General features: G+C 36.8%; 1 protein-coding gene and 1 pseudogene across 1 annotated transcript in view; both read right to left on the minus strand.

The window, feature by feature from the left end:
• LOC114045332 (disintegrin and metalloproteinase domain-containing protein 2-like) overlaps nucleotides 1-22118 on the minus strand; it is a 131908-nt gene that overhangs the window by 3365 nt on the left and 106425 nt on the right. The window contains 2 exon segments of the mRNA XM_027865264.1: nucleotides 12531-12645; nucleotides 12846-12923. Coding sequence (XP_027721065.1) covers nucleotides 12531-12645; nucleotides 12846-12923 — 193 coding nt within the window.
• LOC114045447 lies at nucleotides 15704-16067 on the minus strand (annotated as a pseudogene).

Here is a 22118-nt window from a genome sequence, read left to right on the forward strand (position 1 = left end):
ACATAGATAAGTCAATGTAAACATTGTTATATATTTTACATATAATGTACACATATATGCAAATACGATATCTATTCATGTCTCCTAAAGTTTTACTTTGATACATCGTTGTGGAGTGAAAGTGACTTGAATTATTGAAGGTTATAGCGGGAGGGCATTAGCAAGCTGGAAAAGCTGCCTGTATGGACAAGGAAAAGGATGTCAGATGTATGACCAGAGATGTTTTCTGCTCAGTATAGAGAACAGGAGCATTACCACTTTACCCATTCTGTAAGATAATGCTGAAGATCTGCTTAACTTTTTTTAGGCTGCCATGTCACATAATTGATTCACATTGAGTTTGTAGTCCACAAAATATCCCAGATATCAATCACCAATTTCATGATTCCCCCATCCTGTATTTGTGGAACTGATTCTTTAAACCTAAGTGTACTATATTTGTCCTTATTAAATTTTGTCTTGTTAGATTCGTTTTAATTTGTCAAAATATTTTGGATCATAATACTTTTTGCACAGCATGTTAATTATCTGTCCAAACTTTGTATCATCTGTAACTTGGTAAGTATGTCACCTGTGCCTTCATCCAAGTCACTGATAAATTATTGAAGTAAAAAGGGACAATGACAGATTCCTAGGATACTTCACTAGAGGTTCCAAGTTGACATGGTTCTATTTATCAGTAATCTGGGTCTGGCAATTAAACCAATTCTGAATTCACATAACTATATTATCATTTATACCACACCTCTCCTTCTTGTCCAAAATAGTATCAGGAGAGACTGTTAACTATCTTATCAAGGTAGACTTAATTTGTGGAATTTAATTTCATTTCAACAAAGATTAAGGCTCTCTGCATGGATGAAGATAAAAAGTGACATAGTTCCTGATCTCAAGAAATTTACATTCAAACAGAAAATACACAATTATACACAGATAAGTACAATACAAGTATGGTTAGAGCAAAAAGGAGAACCAAACAAAGTTCTCTAGGAGAATTCAAGGGGAGAGAAAATACTTTTGGCTACAAGGCTCATGAAAGGCTTTGAGGAGGAGATGGCTCACAGGCTAAGCTTTGAATAAAGAGAAAGGTTTTGAAAGGCAGAGATGAAAATCAAGAATCTTCCGGGTATGGGACATAGCCTATGCATGAATTCACCAAGCCATGTTAAATTGAGGAAAGAGCTATTAGTACAGGCATGTGGGTGGCTCATTGTAAAGAAAAAAAGGATCTGGAGTCTGGAAGACCTAAGTTCAATTCTGGCCTCAGTCACTTTCTAATTGTGTGACCCTGGGCAAGTCCCTTAAACCCTTTCAGCCTCAGTTTATTCATCTGTAAAATTAAGAGAAAAATAGTACTTAATTCCCAGGGTTATAATGAGGATAAAATGAAATAATATTTATAAAATGCTTTGCAAATCTTACAGTGATATATAAATGCTAGTTGTTGGTTTGGTTAGTTGGTTGTTGTTATTTAGTTTGACTGGAAGGTAGAATATACGAAGGAATGTCTAAATGCTGGGAATTTTAACTTATAGGCAACAAGGAGCTACTGAATATTGTTAAATAGGTATAAAACTTGGTCAGACTTACACCTGAAGAATGTAATTTTGGCAGCCATGTGAAGGATTAGAAGGAGGATACACCAGAGAGGAAGCAAGGAGACAAGTTTGAAGGCTATTACAATAGACCTAGGAGGTGATGAGGGCCTGAACTAAAGTGATAGTAACATAAGCAGATAGGAGAACATAGATTTGAGATATACTGTGGGATAATAAGTAACACTTATCAACAAAATGGATGGGATGGGAAAGGGGAACCATCAAGAATGACTCTGAAGTTTTTCAATCTGGGTTCCTAGGAGCATGGCGCTACTATAAAACAAAATAGGAAAGTTGGAAGGAAAGGTAAGTTTTGTGGTAGAGGGTGGTTTTAGTTTTAGACTATAGAACTTGGAAGTATAGCTAGATATCCAAGTGGAAATGTCCAAAGGGAGATTGAAAATGCAGAATTATAAAGTTCTGTGATAAAATTTGGACTACAAATGCGGATTTAGAAGTCATTTATTTGGAGATGATAAATCTATAAAAGAACATAGGATGATCAAAAAAAAGAATATAAAGAAAAAGGACCATGGCCTAGGATATTTATGAAGTAGAAAGAAGACAATGAACTAGGGAAGAAGACCAAGAAGAACTAGGCAGGCAGGTAGGAGAATGGGGTGAGAGCAGGGTCATGAAAGCCAGGGGAATATGGAGTATCCAGGAGGAATAAAGTGCTCAGCAGATCCAGAAAGGTCAAGGAGAATGAGAATTAAGAAATGTTTTAAGAATGAAGAAGCCATTTGTGACCTTTGCAAAAGCAGTTTCCATGGAGTAGTAGGAATCAGACCATGAAAGAGCTGAGGGAGTAGAGGCAGTGAATGCAGACTATTACTTGTAGGTACTTAACAATGAAAGGAATAAGACGTATAGGATGATGCCAAGGGAGTGCGAATCATTGTTCAGAAAGATACTGACAGGCTAGCGCACTGGGCCATTAATAATATGAAGAAATTTAGTGGGACACATGTATTGAGTTTGAAAATTTAACTTCACAATATGCTTTCAAGTGCAAGTTACCTGAAAGGGAGTGGGTTTTTGGGAAACTTGAAGGTCAATTTAGTTCAACAGGGCGATACAGCATCCAAGAAAGCTAATGTAAACTCAAGCTACATTAAGAAAGGCGTAGCGGGGAGGCGGAACCAAGATAGCAGAGCAAAGGCAAGGACTTGCCTGAGCTCTCTCCCAAACCCCTCCAAATACCTTTTAAAAACGATTCTAAACAAATTATAGAGCAGCAGAACCCACAAAAAGACGGAACGAAACAAATTTCCAGTTTAAAACAACTTGGAGTCTGTTGCAGCAGGGTGAGAGAGGAGCACATGCCGTGCCAGCGCAGACTGGGCTCCAGTCAACTAGGAGCAGGCCTCTAATTTTCTTTGGTGTCCGTGGTCCAAGAGGTCTGGAAAACAGCCACTCCTGCCGGTGATTCAGCAACTGAAGATCAGCAGGAAGGGTCTGCCGTACCTGACTGAGAGTGCATGCCAGAACAGCCCTGGCCCCGGCAAACCAGGAGTGGGCCTTGGGCAACTGAATCCGCAGCAGCAGAAGGAGAGGCTGCTTCCAGAGCTCTCAGCCCAGAGAGTACGGGAATCAAACAACTGGTCAGAGGAGATGGCAGGGGTCTTTTTTGTCAGCACTGAGGCAGGACTCTGTTGTTTTGCCCACACTCAGATCCAAGTCACAGTCCTGGGTAGCAGTCCCAGGGCGAGTATGAGCGCTAACATAGCAGAGCTTGAGGCCACAGGGGAGGGGTGACTCTCCTCACAGTTCTAGGGCAGAAGAGAGTTCTTGGGGGTGCTCACAGACCAGAGCACAGGCAAGGAGAGTAGAAAACACCTCTCCTTAGATCATACCACCTTGGAAGAACCGAAAACTTACAGGTTCCTACAAGTATCTCTGAAAACAACTGAACCAAACCCCTGAAGCTTGGGACAGTGCACCCTCCACCCTGGAAGCAGAGCCCTACTTTAACAAAGACTTAAAAGCCAACTGATAAGTTGGGGAAATGAGCAAACAATGGAGAAAAACTCTGACTATAGAAAGTTACTATGGTGACAGGGAAGATCAAAACGCACATACAAAAGAAGACAATAAAGTCAAAGCTCCTACATCCAAAGCCTCCAAGAAAAATATGAATTGGTCTCAGGCCATGGAAGAGCTCAAAAAGGATTTTGAAAATCAAGTAAAAAGTGTAGAGGGAAATTTGGGGAAAGAAATGAGAAGGATATGAAAAATGAGCCAACAGCTTGGTAATGGAGATACAAAGAATATTGAAGAAAATAACACTTTTAAAAACAGACTAGACCAAATAGTAAAAGAAGTCCAAAAAGTCAATAAGGAGAAGAATGCCTTAAAAAGCAGAACTGGCCAAATGGAAAAGGAGGTACAAAAGCTCCCTGAAGAAAATAATTCCTTAAAAGTTAGAATGGAGCAAATGGAAGCTAATGACTTTATGAGAAATCAAGAAACAATAAAACAAAACCAAAAGAATAAAAACAAAAGACAATGTGAAATACCTCATTGGAAAAGCAACTGACCTGGGAAATAGATCCAGGAGAGATTATTTAAAAATTATTGGACTACCTGAAAGCCATGATCAAAAAAAGACTGTAGACATCATCTTGCAAAAAATTATCAAGGAAAACTTTCCTGATATTCTAGAACCAGAGGATAAAATAGAAAGTAAAAGGAGTATATATAGACAGAGGGCACAAGTGTGAGTTGAATATGACAGGATGGTTATCTAAAAAGTATATAATTAAGAGATGAGAAAGGAAAATATACTGGGAGAAGGGAAAATGAAGAGGGAGAATAGGGTAAATTATCTGACATGAAAGAGGTACCAAAGAGCTTTTACAGTGAAGTAGAAGATGAGGAAGATGGAGGGAGGGAGAGCTTGAACTTTACTTTCATCAGAATTGGCTCAAAGAGAGAATAATATACACTATTGTTAGGTATAGAAATCTATCTTACCATACAGAAAAGCAGGAGTAAAAGGGGATAGGAGACAGTGGGGTGCTGGTAAAAGTCAGGGCAGATTGGCGGAGGTGTAGTCAGAACCAAAATACTTTTGAGAATGGACAGAAAAAATTTTGCAGCAAGTTTTTCTGATAAAGACCTAATCTCTCAAATATATGGAGAACTGAGTAAAATTTATAGAAATGAGAGATATTTCTTAATTTTTAAATGGTCAAATGATATGAACAGGTGATTTTCAGATGAAGTAATCAAATCTATCAGTAGCCATATGAAAAAATGCTCTAAATGACTATTAATTAGAGAAATTAAAATTAAAAATTAAAACAATTCTGAGCTATCACTCCACACCCATCAGATTGGCTAATATTACAGAAAAGGAAATTGACAAATATTAGAGGGGATGTGGGAAAATTGAGACAATAATGCATTATTGGTGATGTTGTATAGTGAATCAACTATTCTGTACAGTAATTTCGAACTCTACTCAAACGGCTATAAAACCATGCATACCCAATGACCAAGCAATACCACTACCAGGTCTGTATCTCAATGACATAAAAAAATAAGAAAAGGACCTATGTATATATAAATACTTATAGCAGTTCTTTTATGGGGTCAAAGAATTGGACATTAATAATTTTCCATCAATTGGTGAATGGCTAAACAAGTTGTTGTATATGATGGTAATGGAATACTATTGTGCTTTGAGAAAGGATGAGCAGGATGCTCTCAGAAAAATATGGAAAGACTTATATGAACTGATAGAATTGAAATTAGCTGAATTGGGATAACATTGTATATAGTAACATCACTATTGTATGATGAACAACTGTGAATGACTTAAATATCCTCAACAATATGATTATCCAACATAATTCTAAAATGATTTATGATGAAAAATGCTATCCATCCCAGAGAAAGAACTGATAGAATCTGAATATGGATTGAAGAACACTTTTTCTTTACTTTCTTTGTTCTTTGTTACAACTTTCTTTTTTTTGTCCGTATTTTTTTTACAACATGACTAACATGGAAATATGTTTTGCATGACTGCACATGTATATCAAATGTATACCTATATCAAATTGTTTGCCTTCTCAATGAGGTAGGGAGGGGAAAGAGAGAAATTTGAATTCAATTTTTTCAAAATGAATATTAAAAATTGTTTTTACATGTAATTGGGGGGTAATAAAATATTACTTTCATATTAATTTATTTTGATTTATCAACAATCACTGCCATAAGCTTTTGAGTTTTAAATTATTCTCCCCCTCCCTCCCTACTTCCTTCCCCAAAACGACACACAATATGACATAGGCTATACGTTTACATTCTTATTAAACATATTTTCACATTAGTGATGTTGTAAGGAAGAATTAGAACCAATAGGAGGAACCACAAGAAAGAGAAAACAAAACAAAACAGAAGAAAAAAAATTACAAATAGTCTGCTTTGATCTGCATTCAAATTCCATAGTTCTTTTTCTGGATGTGGACAGCATTTTCTATCATGAGACCTTTGGAAATGTCTTAGATTCTTGCACTGCTGAGAAGGGCTATGTCTATCAACATTAGTCATCACACAACGTGTCTGTTACTATGTACAACATTCTCCTGGTTCTGCTCACTTCACTTACCATCAGTCCATACAAGTCTTTCCAGGTTTTTCTGAAGTCTGTCTGCTCAACATTTCTTATAGCACAATAGTATTCCATGACATTTACATACCACAATTTGTTCAGCCATTCCCCAATTGATGGGCATCTCTTCAATTTCCAATTCTTGGCCACTACAAAAAGAGCTGCTATAAATATTTTTGTACATGTGGGTTCTTTTCCCATTTATATGATCTCTTTGGGAGACAGCCCTAGAAGTGCTATTGCTGGGTCAAAGGGTATGCACATTTTTATAGCCCTTTGGGCATAGTTCCAAATTGCTCTCCAAAATGGTTGGATCATTTCACAACTCCACCAACAATGAATTAGTGTTCCAATTTTCCCACATCTTCTCCAACATTTATCATTTTCCTGTTTTGTCATCTTGGCCAGTCTGATAGGTGTGATGTGGTACCTCAGAGTTGTTTTGATTTGCATTTCTCTAATCAATAGTGATTTAGAGAATTTTTTCATATGACTATAGATGGCTTTAATTTCTTCATCTGAAAACTGCCTAGTCATATCCTTTGACCATTTATCAATTGGGGAATGAGTTGTGTTCTCATAAATTTGACTCAATTCTCTATATATAAAATATTAATTTTTAAAAATATATTAAAATAATACCTCAATTTGAATTCTGGTGTGGCAGAACCAACAAAAGGTCAAGATGAAACAATTTTCCAGCTCAGGACAATGTAGGAGATTTGGAAGAAAGGTCTGTCCCTTTGGGATGATCAGCCCCAGCATAGGCCTTGCCTTGGCAATGCCAGCAGAAGGCCTTGAAGGTGGGTGCAGCAGAAGCAGCTTCAGGAGCTCTCAGTCCACAGACAGAAAGAAGGTGAAAAAGCTGTTCAGAAAGAGATGACAGAGAACTCTTTGCTGGCACTGGGTTCATTGCCCATTCATTGCTGCATTGCCCATACTTAAGTTGCAGGCCCAGGGCAAAGAGAAACACTAGTGCTTGCAGCTATAGGGAGGCAGGGGTCTAGTCACAGTTTCTGGGTGGAAAAGAGTACTTGTGATTGCTCACAACTAACAAGGGGCCTTGGTCTCAGTTGCAAGGCAGAAAGGAGCACTAGCACTTGTGGTTGCAGGGAAACAGGGGGGTCTGGTCACAGTTCCAAGGCAAACAGGAGTACCAGAACTTGTAGTTACAGGGGAACGAGATCCTTTCCTGGGTAAAGACCAGACCACAGACCAGGAGAACAGTGATCACACCTCTCTTTAGATCATACCACCCTGGAAAAATCAAAAACTTATCAACCTTCAAAACTAGCTCTGAAAACAACAGCATGAAAAAGGTGAAGCTTGGAACAGGGCCCCTCTTAACCCTAGGGGTAGTGCCCAACTTAACATGAAGTTAAAAGACAAGAAATAAGCTGGAAAATGAGTTAACAACAAAAAGAACTTATCCATAAAAAATTATTATGGTAACAGGGAAGATCAAGACAAAACTTAGAAAAGACAATGATATCAAAACAGCTACATGCAAAGTCTCAAAGAAAAACGTGTGAATTGAACACAAGCCCCACAAAAATTCCTGGAAGAGATTGAAAAAATATTTTAAAAATCAGAGATGTAGAGGAAAAATTGGGAAAAGAAATGAGAGTGATTCAAGAAAATTCTGAAAAGAGAGTCAACAACTTGGTAAAAGAGTAACAAAAAAATATTGAAGAAAATAACACCAAAAAAAAAAAAAAACAAAAAAACAGGATAGGCCAAAGGATAAAAGAAGCATAAAAACCACTGAAAAGAAGTTCTTCTTAAAAAGCAAAATTGGTCAAATGGAAAAAGAGATGTAAAATTCATTGAAGAAAATTTTTTAAAAATCAGAATTGGGGAAATTGAAGCTGATGACTCAATGACACATCAAGAAACAATAAAACAAAATCAAAAGAATAAAAAAAAATAGAAGAAAATGTGAAATACTTCATTGGAAAAACAGACCAGGAAAATAGATCAAAAAGAGATGATTTAAGAATTATTGGACTACCTGAAAGCCATGATCAAAAAAAGAGTCTAGATATCATCTTTCAAGAAATTATCAAGGAAAATTACCCTGATATTCTAGAACCAAAGGGTAAAACAAAAATTGAAAAAAATCCACCAATCACTTCCTGAAAGAGATCCCCAAATGAAAACTCCCAGGATTATAGCCAGTTCCAGAGCTCCCAGGTCAAGGATAAAATATTGCAAGAATCCAAAAAGAAACAATCCAAATATTGTGAGGTCACAGTCAAGAAAACAACAGATTTAGCAGCTTCCATGGTAAAGGCTTGGAAGGTTTAAAATATGATATGATATGATATGAAGAAATGCTCTAAATCATTCTTTATTAAAGAAATTCATATTAAAACAATTCTGTCATACTACCTCACACCTATTAAATTGGCTAAGAGGACAGAAAAGGAAAATGAAAAATGTTGGAGGGGATGTGGGAAAATTAATGCATTATTGGTAGAGCTGTGAACTGATTCAATGATTAAGTAAAAGCAATTTGGAATTATGTCCAAAGGCTTATAAAATCATGCATACCCTTTGACCTAGCAATAGCACTACTAAATCTATATCCCAAAAGAGATTAAAAAAAAAACCAAGAAGGAAAAGGACCTAGATATACAAAAATATTTATAGCAGTTCTTTTCTGGTGTCAAAGTATTGGAAATTGAGGGGATGTCTATCGATTGGGAAATTGCTGAACAAGTTGTGGTATATGATTGAGATGGAATACTATTGTGCTATAAGAAATGACAAGCAGGATGATTTCAAAAAAAACCTGGAAAGACTTACATCAGCTAATGCAAAGTGAAGTGTTACAAAGTAATAGCAATATTGTAAGATGATCAGCTCTATATGATTTAGCTATTCTCAGCTATACAATGATCCAGGACAACTCTGAAGGACTTATAATGAAAAAATGCTATCCATCCCCAGAGAAAGAATTGATGGAGTCTGAATACAGATTGAAGCATACTCTTTTTACTTATTTTTCTTGGGTCTTTATTTTGGTCTATTTTTTCTTTTACAACATGACTAATATTTGAAACTCCATTTTAAAAATGAATGTTGAAAATTGTTCTTACGTGTGATTGGGGGGAAAATAAAATACTAAATTTTAAAAAAGAAACACACTTGAAACAAGGAGATACACACAGAGTAAAAATCAGGGGCTGGAACAGTAACTATATGCTTCAGCTGAAGTTAAAAAGGCAAGAGAAGTGATTATGATCTCAGACAAAGCAAAAACAAAAATATATCTAATTGAAAGTGATAAGAGCAGGGAAACTACATCTTGCTAAAAGGTAACATAGGCAAGGAAGTAATATCAATACTAAATAAATGTGCACCAAATGATGCAACATCCAAATTATTAAAGGAAAAGTTAAATGAGTTACAGGAAGAAATAGACAGTAAAATTATACTAGTGGGAAAGCACAACTTTCCCCTTTCAGAACTAGATAAATTTAACCATAAAATAAACACAAAAGAAATTAAGGAGATGAATAGAATGTTAGAAAAGTTACTTATGACAGATCTCTAGAGAAAAATGAATGAGAATAGAAAGGAGTATACCTTTTTCTCAGCTGTACATGGCATCTCCACAAAAATTGACTATGTATTAGGGCATAAAAACCTCACAACCAAATGCAGAAAAGCAAAAATATTAAATGCATCCTTTTCAGACCACAATGCAATAAAAATTATATGCAGCAAAGGGCAGTGGAAACATAGATTAAAAATTAATTGGAAACTAAATAATGTAATTCTAAGAATAAGTGGGTCAAAGAATAAATCATAGAAACAATAATTTCATTAAAAAGAATGACAATGAGATAACACATCAAAATTTATGAGATACAGCTAAAGCAGTACTTAGGGGAAAATTTGTATCTCTAAAAACTTACATCAATAAAAGAAAAAGAGCAGATCAATCAATTGGATATGTAACTAAAACAAACTAAAAAAGGAACAAATTAAAAATTCCCAATTATACACCAAATGTGAATCCTGAAAAATAAAAGGAGAGATGAATAAAATTGAAAGTAAAAAAGTCATTGAGATAATAAATAAAAGTAGGAGCTGGTTTTATGAAAAACACAATAAAAGAGATAAACCATTGGCTAGTTTGATCTTAAAAGGGAAAGAAGAAAATCAAATTATCAGTATCAAAATTTTAAAAGGTAAGTTCACCATCAATGAAGAGGAAATTAAAGCATTAATAGGAGCTATTTTGCCCAATTATATAAATTGGGCAATAAAGACAATAAATAAATCAGACAATCTAAGTGGAATGGATGGATATTTACAAATATAGAAATTGCCCAGATTAATAGAAGGTGACTACTTAAATAACCCTAAATAAGAAATTGAATAAGCTATCAATGAGCTCCCTAAGAAAAAATCTCCAGGACCAGATGGATTCACAAGTGACTTTTATTAAACATTTAAAGATCAAGTAATTCCAATACTATATAAACTATTTGGAAAGACAAGTGAAGATGTGCTACCAAATTATTTTTATGACATAATATAGTGCTGATACTTAAACTAGGAAGAGCTAAAACAAAGAAAGAAAGCTATAGACCAATTTCCCTAAAAATTTTAAATAAAATACTAGCAAGAAGATTACAGCTATATATCAGAAGGATTATACACTATAACCAGGTAGGATTTATATCAGGAATGCAGGGCTGGTTCAATATTAGGAAAACTATCAGCATAATTGACCATATTAACAACAAAACCAATGGAAATCATATGATTATCTCAATAGATGCAAGCAAAAGCTTTTGACGAAATATAACACTTATTCCTATTAAAACACTAGAAAGCTAGGAATAAATGGAGCTTTCCTTAAAAAGCCAGTCTCTATCTAAAACCAAAAACAAGCATCATCTGTAATGGGGGTAAGCTACAAGCCTTCCCAATAATATCAAAGGTGAAGCAAGGATGCCCATTATCAACACTATTATTCAATATTGTACTAAAATGCTAATATAACAATTAGAGAAGAAAAAGAAGTTGAAAAAATTAGAACAGGCAATGAAGAAACAAAATTATCACTCTTTTCAGATGATATGATGGTATACTTTGAGAACTCTAGAGAGATTCAGAACTCAAAATCTTTTTAGAAAATGAATGTTAAAACATCTTTATCAGTAATTGAGAAAATAAAGTAAGAGAGACAAAAAAGACAACAGCAAATAGTACATAGTAAGACACACAAAAAAAAAATCTCTTGAAGCCAGAATCAATGTCAAGATCACGTTTTAGTGTAGCAAAAAATGGGCCTGCATTCCAAGTGTCCTGTGTCCACTAGACTTTTCTAATACTATCAATAAATGCCAAATTTAGATCAAACAAGTTTGATACTTTCTCTGCCTCTATATCTTTTTTTGAGTTTTTTTATTAATTTATTTTAATTTATCAACAATCACTGCCATAAGCTTTTGAGTTTTAAATTTTCCCCCTCCTTTCCCACCTCCCTCCCCAAGATGGCACGCAATCTGACATAGGCTATACAAATACATTCCTATTAAACATATTTTCACATGAGTGATGTTGTAAGGAATAATTAGAACCAATAGGAGGAACCACAAGAAAGAGAAAACAAAACAAAGCAGAAGAAAAAAATAGCAAATAGTATGCTTCGATCTGCATTCAAACTCCATAGTTCTTTCTTTGGATGTGGATAGCATTTTCCATCATGAGACCTTTGGAGATGTCTTAGATCCTTGCATTGCTGAGAAGGGCTAAGTCTATCAAAGTTAGTCATCACACAACGTGTCTGTTACTATGTACAACATTCTCCTGGTTCTGCTCACTTCACTCATCATCAGTCCAATTCTTTGCCACCACAAAAAGAGCTGCTATAAATACTTTTGTACATGTGGGTCCTTTTCCCATTTTCATGATCTCTTTGGGACACAGACCTAGAAGTTTTGCCTCTGTAATGGCTGACAAATAGACAGTCCTCAGGAAAAGGAACACACAATATTTTTAAAAACATAAGTTTTTAAAATACAAATTAAAGCAATTCTTAAATTCAACTTTATGCACATTAAATTAGTAATAGAAAAATGTATTACTAGAATGTTTGCGGTTTTTAAAAAATACAATTACACATACAATTACAAATACTATTACATTCTTAATAGAGTTGTGAAGGGGTCTAAACATTTTGGAAAATAATATTGAACTATATACTAAAAGTCACTAGTCAATAAGTAGCTTTAAAATTCTCCTTTGGTGGCAAAGAAACAGTATTTTTAATATCTATTTTTAATACTTACAAGATTTTGGATGGATTCCACTGTCGATACTTCCTCCTACTCCAAAGGTTGGAGTGGTACAGGTTGGAGGGAGCCACCCATCTTCACAGTGACAGTGTTTGAGATTATTGCAAACCTGAAACCAAGTGGAAATGTGATGGTGATGCTGAGATTTTCAGAAAAAGGATATACTCTATTATCTACCTTTTTATAAGGGAAACATTTAGAAACATGAAACATCCTCATTAATAATACTATTATAAAAACAAGAAGTGCTGAATCCAATTCTCATGCATGCATAATTTACAAAAATACCTCCAAAACACTTCCACTTACCCCACGCCCCATACATTTTTGAATAGGACAGTCAAATCCCAGGGCACCAAGGTCAACACATTGCCGATTCAAGCAGACCTAAAAATTAAACAAAGTGAGAGATAAATTGAAAGTAATTCTCTGAAATAAGCCTTTACAATTTAAAGGTTGTTTGGATATTTAAATACTTAGGTGATTGGAATAAAACAAGAAAGGACAGGAAAGTAGCATAAGAACTTCAAAATAAGCAAGTGGAGAAGATACCATTATTGCTGTTATAGAGGGCCAGCCTCTTGAGAGGCTGAGGCTCCTGGTTGATAATTATTGTAAAGGAAGTAAGATGATAATAACAATAATTATAATAGCTATTATCTTATAAATCACTTTAAGGTTTGCAAAGTACTTTACAAATATGAGTGTTAATTACAAATATGATTGATCTTTACCACAACCTTGGGAAGTGGGTGCTCTCATTACCCCCCTCATTTTATAGATGAGGAAGTTGAGTCAGGCAGAGGTGAAATGACTTGCCCAGAGTCACACAGATAGTGTGAGCTACTTAAGTCAGATCTAAATTCACATCATCCTGACTACAGGCCCAGCCCTCTCTCCATTGCACTGCCAGCTGCCTGGCTCTTTGACTTCGTTTACCTTTTCCAATTCTCTTCTAGTCTACTTGCACATATACCTTCACTCAACCCTTAGGCTATCATCTGTACCTCACCTCCATTTCTCATACAAACTCCTTGAAAAATCTGTCTAAAAAAAGAAAAGAAAAAGGAAGAGCTGTCTACACTCACTACCTCCTCTTCCTCTCATTCATTTTTTAACTCTTTGCCTTCTAGCTTCTGTTGTTACCACTCAGCTGAAACTGCTTTCTCCAAAGTTAACAATGATCTCTTGTATGCCAAATCTGAAGGTCTTTTCTCAGACATCATCCTTCTCAGTCAGCTGCATTAGAAACTGCTGATAATCCTTTCCTCCTGCATACTCTCTCCATCTCTGAGTTTCCTGCACTACCCTTTTTTGGGTTGCATGAACTACTCTCTCCTTGGTTGCCTCCTACGTTTTTCTATTTGTTTTTTTTTTCTGTCTCCTTCGCTGGTTTGATCATCAAACCCTTTATTAAGGGTGTTCCTTAGGCCACATGCAAGGCTCTCTTTCCTTCTTTCTTTATATTTACTTTCTTGGTAATCATTTAAATTCCCATGGGTTTAACTATTATCTCTACACAAATGACTTCCACATCCAAATATCCAGCTCCAGCCTCTCCTCTAAGCTTCAGTCTACTTTGCCAGTTGCCCACTGGACATTTCCAGTTGGATTTTCTGGAGACATCTTAAACCACTGACCTCAAAATCTTTCCCCTTAAACCTTCCTCTGTCTCAAACTTCTCTGTTTCCATTGAAGGTACCACCATCCTTTGTCTTCCAGGTTCATAATCTTGCTATTATCCTAGATTCCTCACATTCTCTTACTCTTCAAATATAATCAGTTGAGTATAAATCATGACAATATCCAACCCAATGTGTGTGTGTACATATTTATCTACCATCTTAGTTCAAGTCTTCATCATATCTCATCCAGATTATTACAACAATCTCCTAGTTTACCTTTCTGCCTAAAGTTTTTTTTTCCCCAACTCCAGTCTATCCTATACACTGGTGCTAAAGTAATTTTCCTTATACATAGATCTGACCATGTGACTCTCGTACTCATTCAACTCCAGTAGCTTCCTATTGTCTCTAGAATAAAATACAAACTCCTTTTCTGTTTTGGCCCTATGAAACCTGGCCTCAACCTGTCTTTACAGGCTCACTGGACACTACTCCTCCTCCGTCATTCTGTGATCCAGCCAAATTGGCTGTCTCTCTGTTCCTCCCACGTCACCTCATCTTCCATCTTTATACATTTGTACTGGCTGTTTCCTACCCCCCTCTCCATGCCTAGAATGCATTTCCTCATTAACTCTGCCTTTCAGAATTCTTCTTTTCCTTTAAGACGTAGGCCAACTATCATTTTCTTCATGAAGTTTTCCCTTATCATCTTCAACTGCTCATTCTCCTTTTGTCCAACATATCCAATTTGTTGCCAAATAGTATCATTAGTACCTTTACAACATCTCTCATATATGTTTCCTTCTCTCCATTCAAACAACCATCTCCCCTCATCACCTCTTACCTTGACTATTGAAATAGCCTTTTACCAGTGTCCCTGCATTGTCTCTCCCAAATCCAATCCACCCTCCACTTAGGTGCCAGGGCAATTTTTCTTTTTTCTTTTTTTTAAATTTTAAACAAGAAGTTTATTTAAACAACAAGATGTTTGACTTGAAGGGGAAATTATCTAGGATCAATTTCTTTATAGTAATTTATCCCTTTCTGAGAGACAGAGATTGCCCTACATGTAACAGCTATGTACAAAAAAGTTATAAAATTGTCCGTGGTTTTACAATGATGAAAAAAAAACACTGAAATTATCCAATCAAACAAGGTATGCAAGGATTTTTTGTGGGTTTTTTTTCTTTTTGTTGTTAAGCAGTGGAAAATAAAGATAAAAGTTGAATGAGCATGCCACTAATGGAGAAAAGGGATATTTTCACAGAACCAGTTTGTTTGTTTCTTTCCCCATCTCCATTTGATGTTGATCAAAACACACCATCGGCCATTTAGTTAAAAAAAAAAAAACAACGCATTATGCCTGTGCACATACACCAGTTACTTTATGTACAATAAAGGAATGGGGGAAGGGAATCAAAGAAGAGAGAAAACTATACTGCAGTCGTCAGGATGTGGATGAATCAAATCTTGGTTGTGTAACTGTGAAGATATTGTTTCCCTTGGGAGCACAGCTCTGGAGTGGAGTTGCGTGTGCTCTTTTTAGTAAGCGCCTCCTCTCTGCTGCTGCTGCTGCTGCTGGAATACATCAATTGTACGTTCATCCTCCGTTTCCCACTGTGCAGGTGTGTCTGTTTCATCGATTGGTTGCCCATCAAATCGGAATCTGATCTGCCTCATTGACAAACCCTGTCGTTCACCATAGGCTTTCATTAGTTTACTAGGTGGTGTGCGCCGCTTAATCATAAATTGCACCACCGAACCATCTTGCCCTGCCACACTCAAATTAATGTGGTCTTTGTTTTCAGTCTTGACGCCTTCCTTCGGCTTTTCGTCGGCCATGGCTAGTCCGGGGGTCTCCTCAGCTGCCGCTTCACAAAAGAGGCACCAGGATGGTCCGCTCCAAGGCAACCCGGGGGAGAAGCAGCAGCGGCAGGAGCAGGGGCAGGAGGAGAAGAAGGAGGGGGCGGAAGGAGGAGGAGGAAGAGGGGGGAGCAGGGGGGAGAGGAGAAGGAAGGGAGGAGGAGGAGGGGGAGGGAGGAGGAGGAGGAGCCCCTGCTCAGTGGGCTCCAGTGGCTCCCTATTACTTCCAGTATCAAATATAAACAACTGTTTGTCATTTAAACCTCTTTGTATCTTTCCCCTCTCTTGCCTTTCCGGTCATCTTGTATTTTAATCCTCTCTGTGCATTTTACAATCCAGCAACAATGGTCTTCTTGTAGCTTTTCAAACATAATATTCCATCCTGTCTCTATACCTTTAATTTGCTGTCCTCCATACCTTGAGTGCTCTGTCCCATCACTTCTAACGCTGTTCCTTCAAGATTAAGCTTACATCACATTCTTCAGGAGGTCTTTGCCTTTCAAAGTGTTTTCCATCAATTCTACCTTATCTGTACTTAGTTTTTTTCATGTTGTATCCCTGATTAAAACAAGCTCTTTGATTAAAGTAAGCACTTTGAGAGCAAAGGCATTTTCTGCTTTTCTTTGAATCCTCTGCAGTTAGGACAGTGCTGCTTTAATAAATGCTCCTTGGCTGACTAAATATATGTTGTCTCATCCAATTAGAAGGTGAGCTCTTTCAGGGGATAATCTGTCTTGATTTTCCATTTGTATTCCCAATGCCTAGAATAATGCTTGGTGAATAATAAGTACTTAATAAACGCCATTGTCTTTCATTCTCTTCTATTATTTGACATAGTTCTAGACATGTTAGTAATAGCAACAAGAAAGAGAGAAGGAAATTAAAGGCATAAGCATAGGTAAAGGAGAGATAAACCTATCTTTGTTTACTGGTGACATGCTAGTTTACCTAGAAAATCCCCCCAAAAAAATCAAGAAAGAAACTAAATGAGGTAATTGATAGCTTCATTAAATTAACAATATAAAGCAAATCCACAAAATCAACTGCATTTCAACACAGAAATAACAAAATCCAAAAAGACTGAAAAGTGTTCCTATTCAAAATATCTACAAAAGGCAGAAAACACATGTGAGTTGTTCTATCAAGGCATGTGCCATCTTACATAAAAACAATTTTAAATGGTCCTTATAGAACTGAAGAAATGACCTAAATTACTGGGGGATCTTCAATGTTCATGGTTGGGCCATGCTGACATAATAAAATTTCAATGCTACCTTAACTTAAAGATTTACTACTGTACCAATCAAACTATTAGGAAGACACTTAATAATGTTAGACAATATAAAAAATATTTCATTTGGGGGAACAATAGGTCTAGGTTCTCAAAGGATATAATGAAAAAAAATGGAGGAATGAAGATAAAGCAGCATTTCTAGACCTTGAAGTTTATTATAAAGAAATAATCATCAAAACTATTTGTTACTGGTTTAAAAATAGAAGTGTAGCTCAGTGGAGGAAATCAGATGAGGAAGAATCAGAAACAATTGCACTTGATAACCAAGTGTTCAATGAACATGAGAATGTAAATTGCTTATGAAAGAATCCCCTATTTGACAACTTTGGGAACCCTGGAAAGCAGTTTGATAGAAATTAGTTTTAAACCAACATCCTATGCCATGTACAACAATAAATTCAACATGGATAAGTGATCTGCATATGAAAAGTCATACCATTAAAAGTTGTTTGTTTTCCTTTTAAAAGAACCAGATCAGGGCAGAGCCAAGATGGCAGAGTGAAAGCAGGGACTCACCTGAGCCTTCTCCCAAACCCCTTCAAATACCTTTAAAAAGTGACTCTGAACAAATTCTAGAGCAGTAGAACCTACAAAGAGACAGAGTGAGGCAGATTTCCAGCCCAAGACAAACTGGAAGGTGGATAGGAAGGATAGATTGCACTGGGCTGAGAGAGGAGCTCAAGCCATGCCAGTGCAGACCCAACCCCACAAAGCAGGAACAGGCCTTGGGGGACTGAATCACTGGCAGCTGTGGCACTTTCCAGATTTCTCAGCCCACAGATGCCAGAGACAACTTAGAAGGTCAGTGGGAGTGCTCTGTTGGAACTGGGTGAAAGAGAAGCACAGTCCAGCAGAGAGCAGGCCAGAACAGCCCCAGTCCCAGCCCCAGCAAATCAGTAGCAGGCCTCAAGAGTGACTGAATCAGCAACAGCAGCAGTTGAGGCAGCAGCGGTAGCAGCTACTCCCGGAGCTATCAGCCAACAAACGGAATGTTTGAAAGTCACCTATTTTGACTCCCAGGAGACAAGATGGTGGAGTAAGCAGTAAGTTGCTCTCACCCTCCCTTACTGACCTCAAAAAACTCAGAGAATACTGCCCCAGAAAAAAATCCTGAAATAGTAGAATCAGCAGAAACACCAGATACAGCAGTCTCTTAGCTCATGAGGCTAGGGGGATTAACGGGAAAGGTCCCTCTTGCTGTGGCTGAAGGGGACCAGTACAGGAAGGGAGGCATCCCAGCAAGCCAGTAACCAGGCCCCTACCCTCTAGCAGAAGAAGCCTGGGACAGTGCCCCCTGTGCCCCACAAGCAGAGATCAACTTTAAAAGTCAGAAAAAAGGCAAACAAGATGAGCAAGAAGCAACATAGGAAAACAATGACCATAGAAAAGTATCTTGGTGACAGGGAAGATCAAAATACAAATTCAGATAACGATGTCAATATACCCACATCTGAAAGCTCAGAAAGGAATATGAACTGGTCTCAAGCCCAAAAAGCCTTCTTGGAAAAGCTCAAGAAGAATTTTTAAATTCAAATAAGAGAGGTAGAAGAAAAATTGAACAAATCCTTTAAAATATAATTGGCAAAATTTTTTAAAAGTACATGGAAGAAAACAACCCTTTAAAAAGTAGAATTGACCAAATGGAAAAGGAGGTACAAAAGCTAACGGAAGAAAATAATTCATTAAAAATTAGAAATGGGCAAGTGTAAGCTAATGACTCTATGAGACATCAAGAATCAGTCAAACAAAATCAAAAGAATGAAAAGAACCAGATCAGGTATTTTTCACAGCTATTGCTAGAACGGTAGTTCTTAATAACAACAACAAAGGAATAGAAACAATTACAAAAGATAAAACAGATAATTTTAATTACATGAAATTGAACCTCTTGCACAACAAAAATCAATGTAATTAAGAAGAGTAGAGATGCTATCATGGCAGGAGGTATCTTTGTACCAAATATCTCTTCTAATAATCTGATATTATGACATAAAGGGAGCTAACACAAATACATAACACCAAGAGCCATTTCCCAAAGTCTATGAACAAACAGTTCTCAAAATAAGATTTGTAAAGTATTAACAACTGTATAAAAGATACACTCAAAATAATAAAAGAAATGCAAATCAAACGATTCCTGAGGTTTCACTTCATACCTAGCAAATTAACTAAGATGAGAACAGTCAATGTTGGAGGGCTTGTGGCATGCTAATATACTGCTGGTGGAGATACAAATCAGTTCAAATATTGTAGAAAGTAATTTGAAATATTCTAAGAAAATGACTACAATATCTATACCCTTTGATTCAGAGATCCCACTGCTATGCATATATCCCAAGGAGATCAAAGATGGCAAGGGTGGGGAGCAGATGATACCCTACATGCTAAAATATTTTGAGAAATGCTTTTTGTAGTAGCAAAGACCTAGAAACAAAGTGCTCATCAATTGGGGAATGGCTACATAAATTGTGGGAAATAAATGTAATGGAACATGACTGCTCTATAAGAAACTATGAGTATCAAGAATTCAACAAAGCACAGAAAGACATATTAGCTGATGCAAATGAAATACTCACAACTAGCAAAATAGTAATGATAATAATAATGATAATAACTAGCATTTATATAGCATGGTAAGGTTTGCAATGTACTTTATAAATATTATCTCATTTTATTCTTAAAACAACTCTGGGAGGTAGACACTATTATTATTCCCATTGTACAAATGAGGAATCTGAGGTTGAGGAGGTTAAATAACTTGTTCAGGGTCACACAGCTAGCAAGTGTCTGAGATTGGATTTAAACTCGGGTATTCCTGACTCAAAGTACAGAGCTTTATCCACTGTTACTTCAAAGTAATATACACAATTATTACAATAATACAAATGGAACAAACATAAAAAGTGAAATTGAATGCTATGTAAGGCTAGTAATTATGCTCACACCCAAAGCAAAAAAAAAATCCATTTTTTTCCCTTCTTTATAGAAGTGGAGGGCTATGGATACAAAAAAATTATTATACTGTCAGACTCAGTTTATATGTTTGTTAATTTTACTTTTTTTTATTATTTGTTACAAGGGATGGCTCAATGGGCAGGGGATGGAGAGGGGTATATTTGGATATAAAGGTAATTTTCTTTAAAGATATTAATAAATATTTAAGAGAAAACTTAAATACAATTTTTAAAATGTTACATTGGACAAGGTCCTCTAAGAACAAAAGCAGAAATGTTTAAGCACAGAGTAAGCTAAGACCAGCAAGGAATGGTACAGACATGCAAAAGGTGCTTTTTATAAATTAGGACTGTTGCTTGGTAGATAATAACAAATGATGATGGAGAGGTAATAGAACTGTTCAAATCCATTTTATCTCTATTTTTCTAAGGGAAAAATCTTTAAAAGTAAATAACAAAAATGGCTAATAGTAAGGTGAAACCCAGGATAAGTAGGGAGGAAGTAATTAGGATTAGGTAAGACCTCAGTGGGGCAGAGCCAAGATGGAAGAGTAAAATCAGTGACTTGCTTGAGCTCTCCCCCAAATCCCTCCAAATACCTATAAAAAATGGCTCTAAACAAATTCTAAAGCAGCAGAACCCACAAAAAGACAGAGTGAAACAAATTTCCAGCCCAAGACAACCTGGATGGTTAATCAGAAAAGTATATTGCGCTGGGTGGGGAGAGAAGCGTAGTTTGGTGTAGGTGTGCAGGCAAGGCAGGCCTCAGCGAACCTGCAGCAGGCTTCAGAGGACTAAATCATGGGCAACTGTGGTGGTTTACAGATTTCTCAACCCACAAACACCAAAGACAACTTAGAAGGTCAGTTGGAAAAGTCTGTGCCTGTGGTGACAGACAGAGAAGTGCGGTGTTCTCTGCTCCAGTCCCCAAGCACAGCACCAGGGAGGCGAAGGCTGCCTCCAGAGCTTCCGTCCCATGAATTGAGGGGGAATCAAGTGGCTGATCAGAGGGGGATTGCAGGGATCTCTTTGCTGGTGAAGGATTCTCTTGCTTTACCTGTGCTTGGAACTAGGTCATAGTTCTGGGTGGCAGTCCTGGGGTGAGGAGGAGTGCTGGCATGGTGGAGCTTGTAGTGGCAGTGGAGAGGAAATCCTCCTCACAGTTCCAAGACAGAAAAGAGTGCTTGTGGTCACTCATAGACCAGAGCACAGGCCAGGAAAGGAGTAAATACCTCGCCCCTTGTCATACCACCTTGGAAGAACTGAAAATTTCAAGTCCCTAGAAGTATCTCCAAAAACAGCTGTACAAAACCCCCAAAGCTTGGGACAGTACATTCTCCACACAGGAAGCAGACCACTACCTTAACAAAGAGTTTATAACTCAAGTAATTGACTGGAATCATGAGCAAGCAGCACAAAAAGAGTCAGACTACAGAATCTACTTTGGTGACGAAGAAGATCAAAACATACAACCAGAAGAAGACAACAAAGGCAAGCTTTTATATCCAAAGCCTCCAAGAAAAATATGAATTGGTCCCAGGCCATGGGAGAGCTCAAAAGGGACTTTGAGAAGCAAGTAAGAGAAGCAGAGGAAAAACTGAGAGTGATGCAAGAAGATCATGAAAAACAAGTCAACAGCTTGCTAAAGGAGACCCAAAAAAACACTGAAGAAAATAACACCTTAAAAAATAGCCTAACCCAAATAGCAAAAGTGGTCCAAAAAGCCAATGAGGAGAAGAATGTCCTAAAAAGCAAAATTGGTCAAATGGAAAAGGAAGTCCAAAAGCTTACTGAAGAAAATACTTCCTTAAAAATTAGAATAGAGCAATTGGAAGCCATTGACTTT

Source organism: Vombatus ursinus, unplaced genomic scaffold (genome assembly GCF_900497805.2).
Source record: "Vombatus ursinus unplaced genomic scaffold, bare-nosed wombat genome assembly UNPS02014778.1, whole genome shotgun sequence".
NCBI classification, from domain to species: Eukaryota; Metazoa; Chordata; class Mammalia; order Diprotodontia; family Vombatidae; genus Vombatus; species Vombatus ursinus.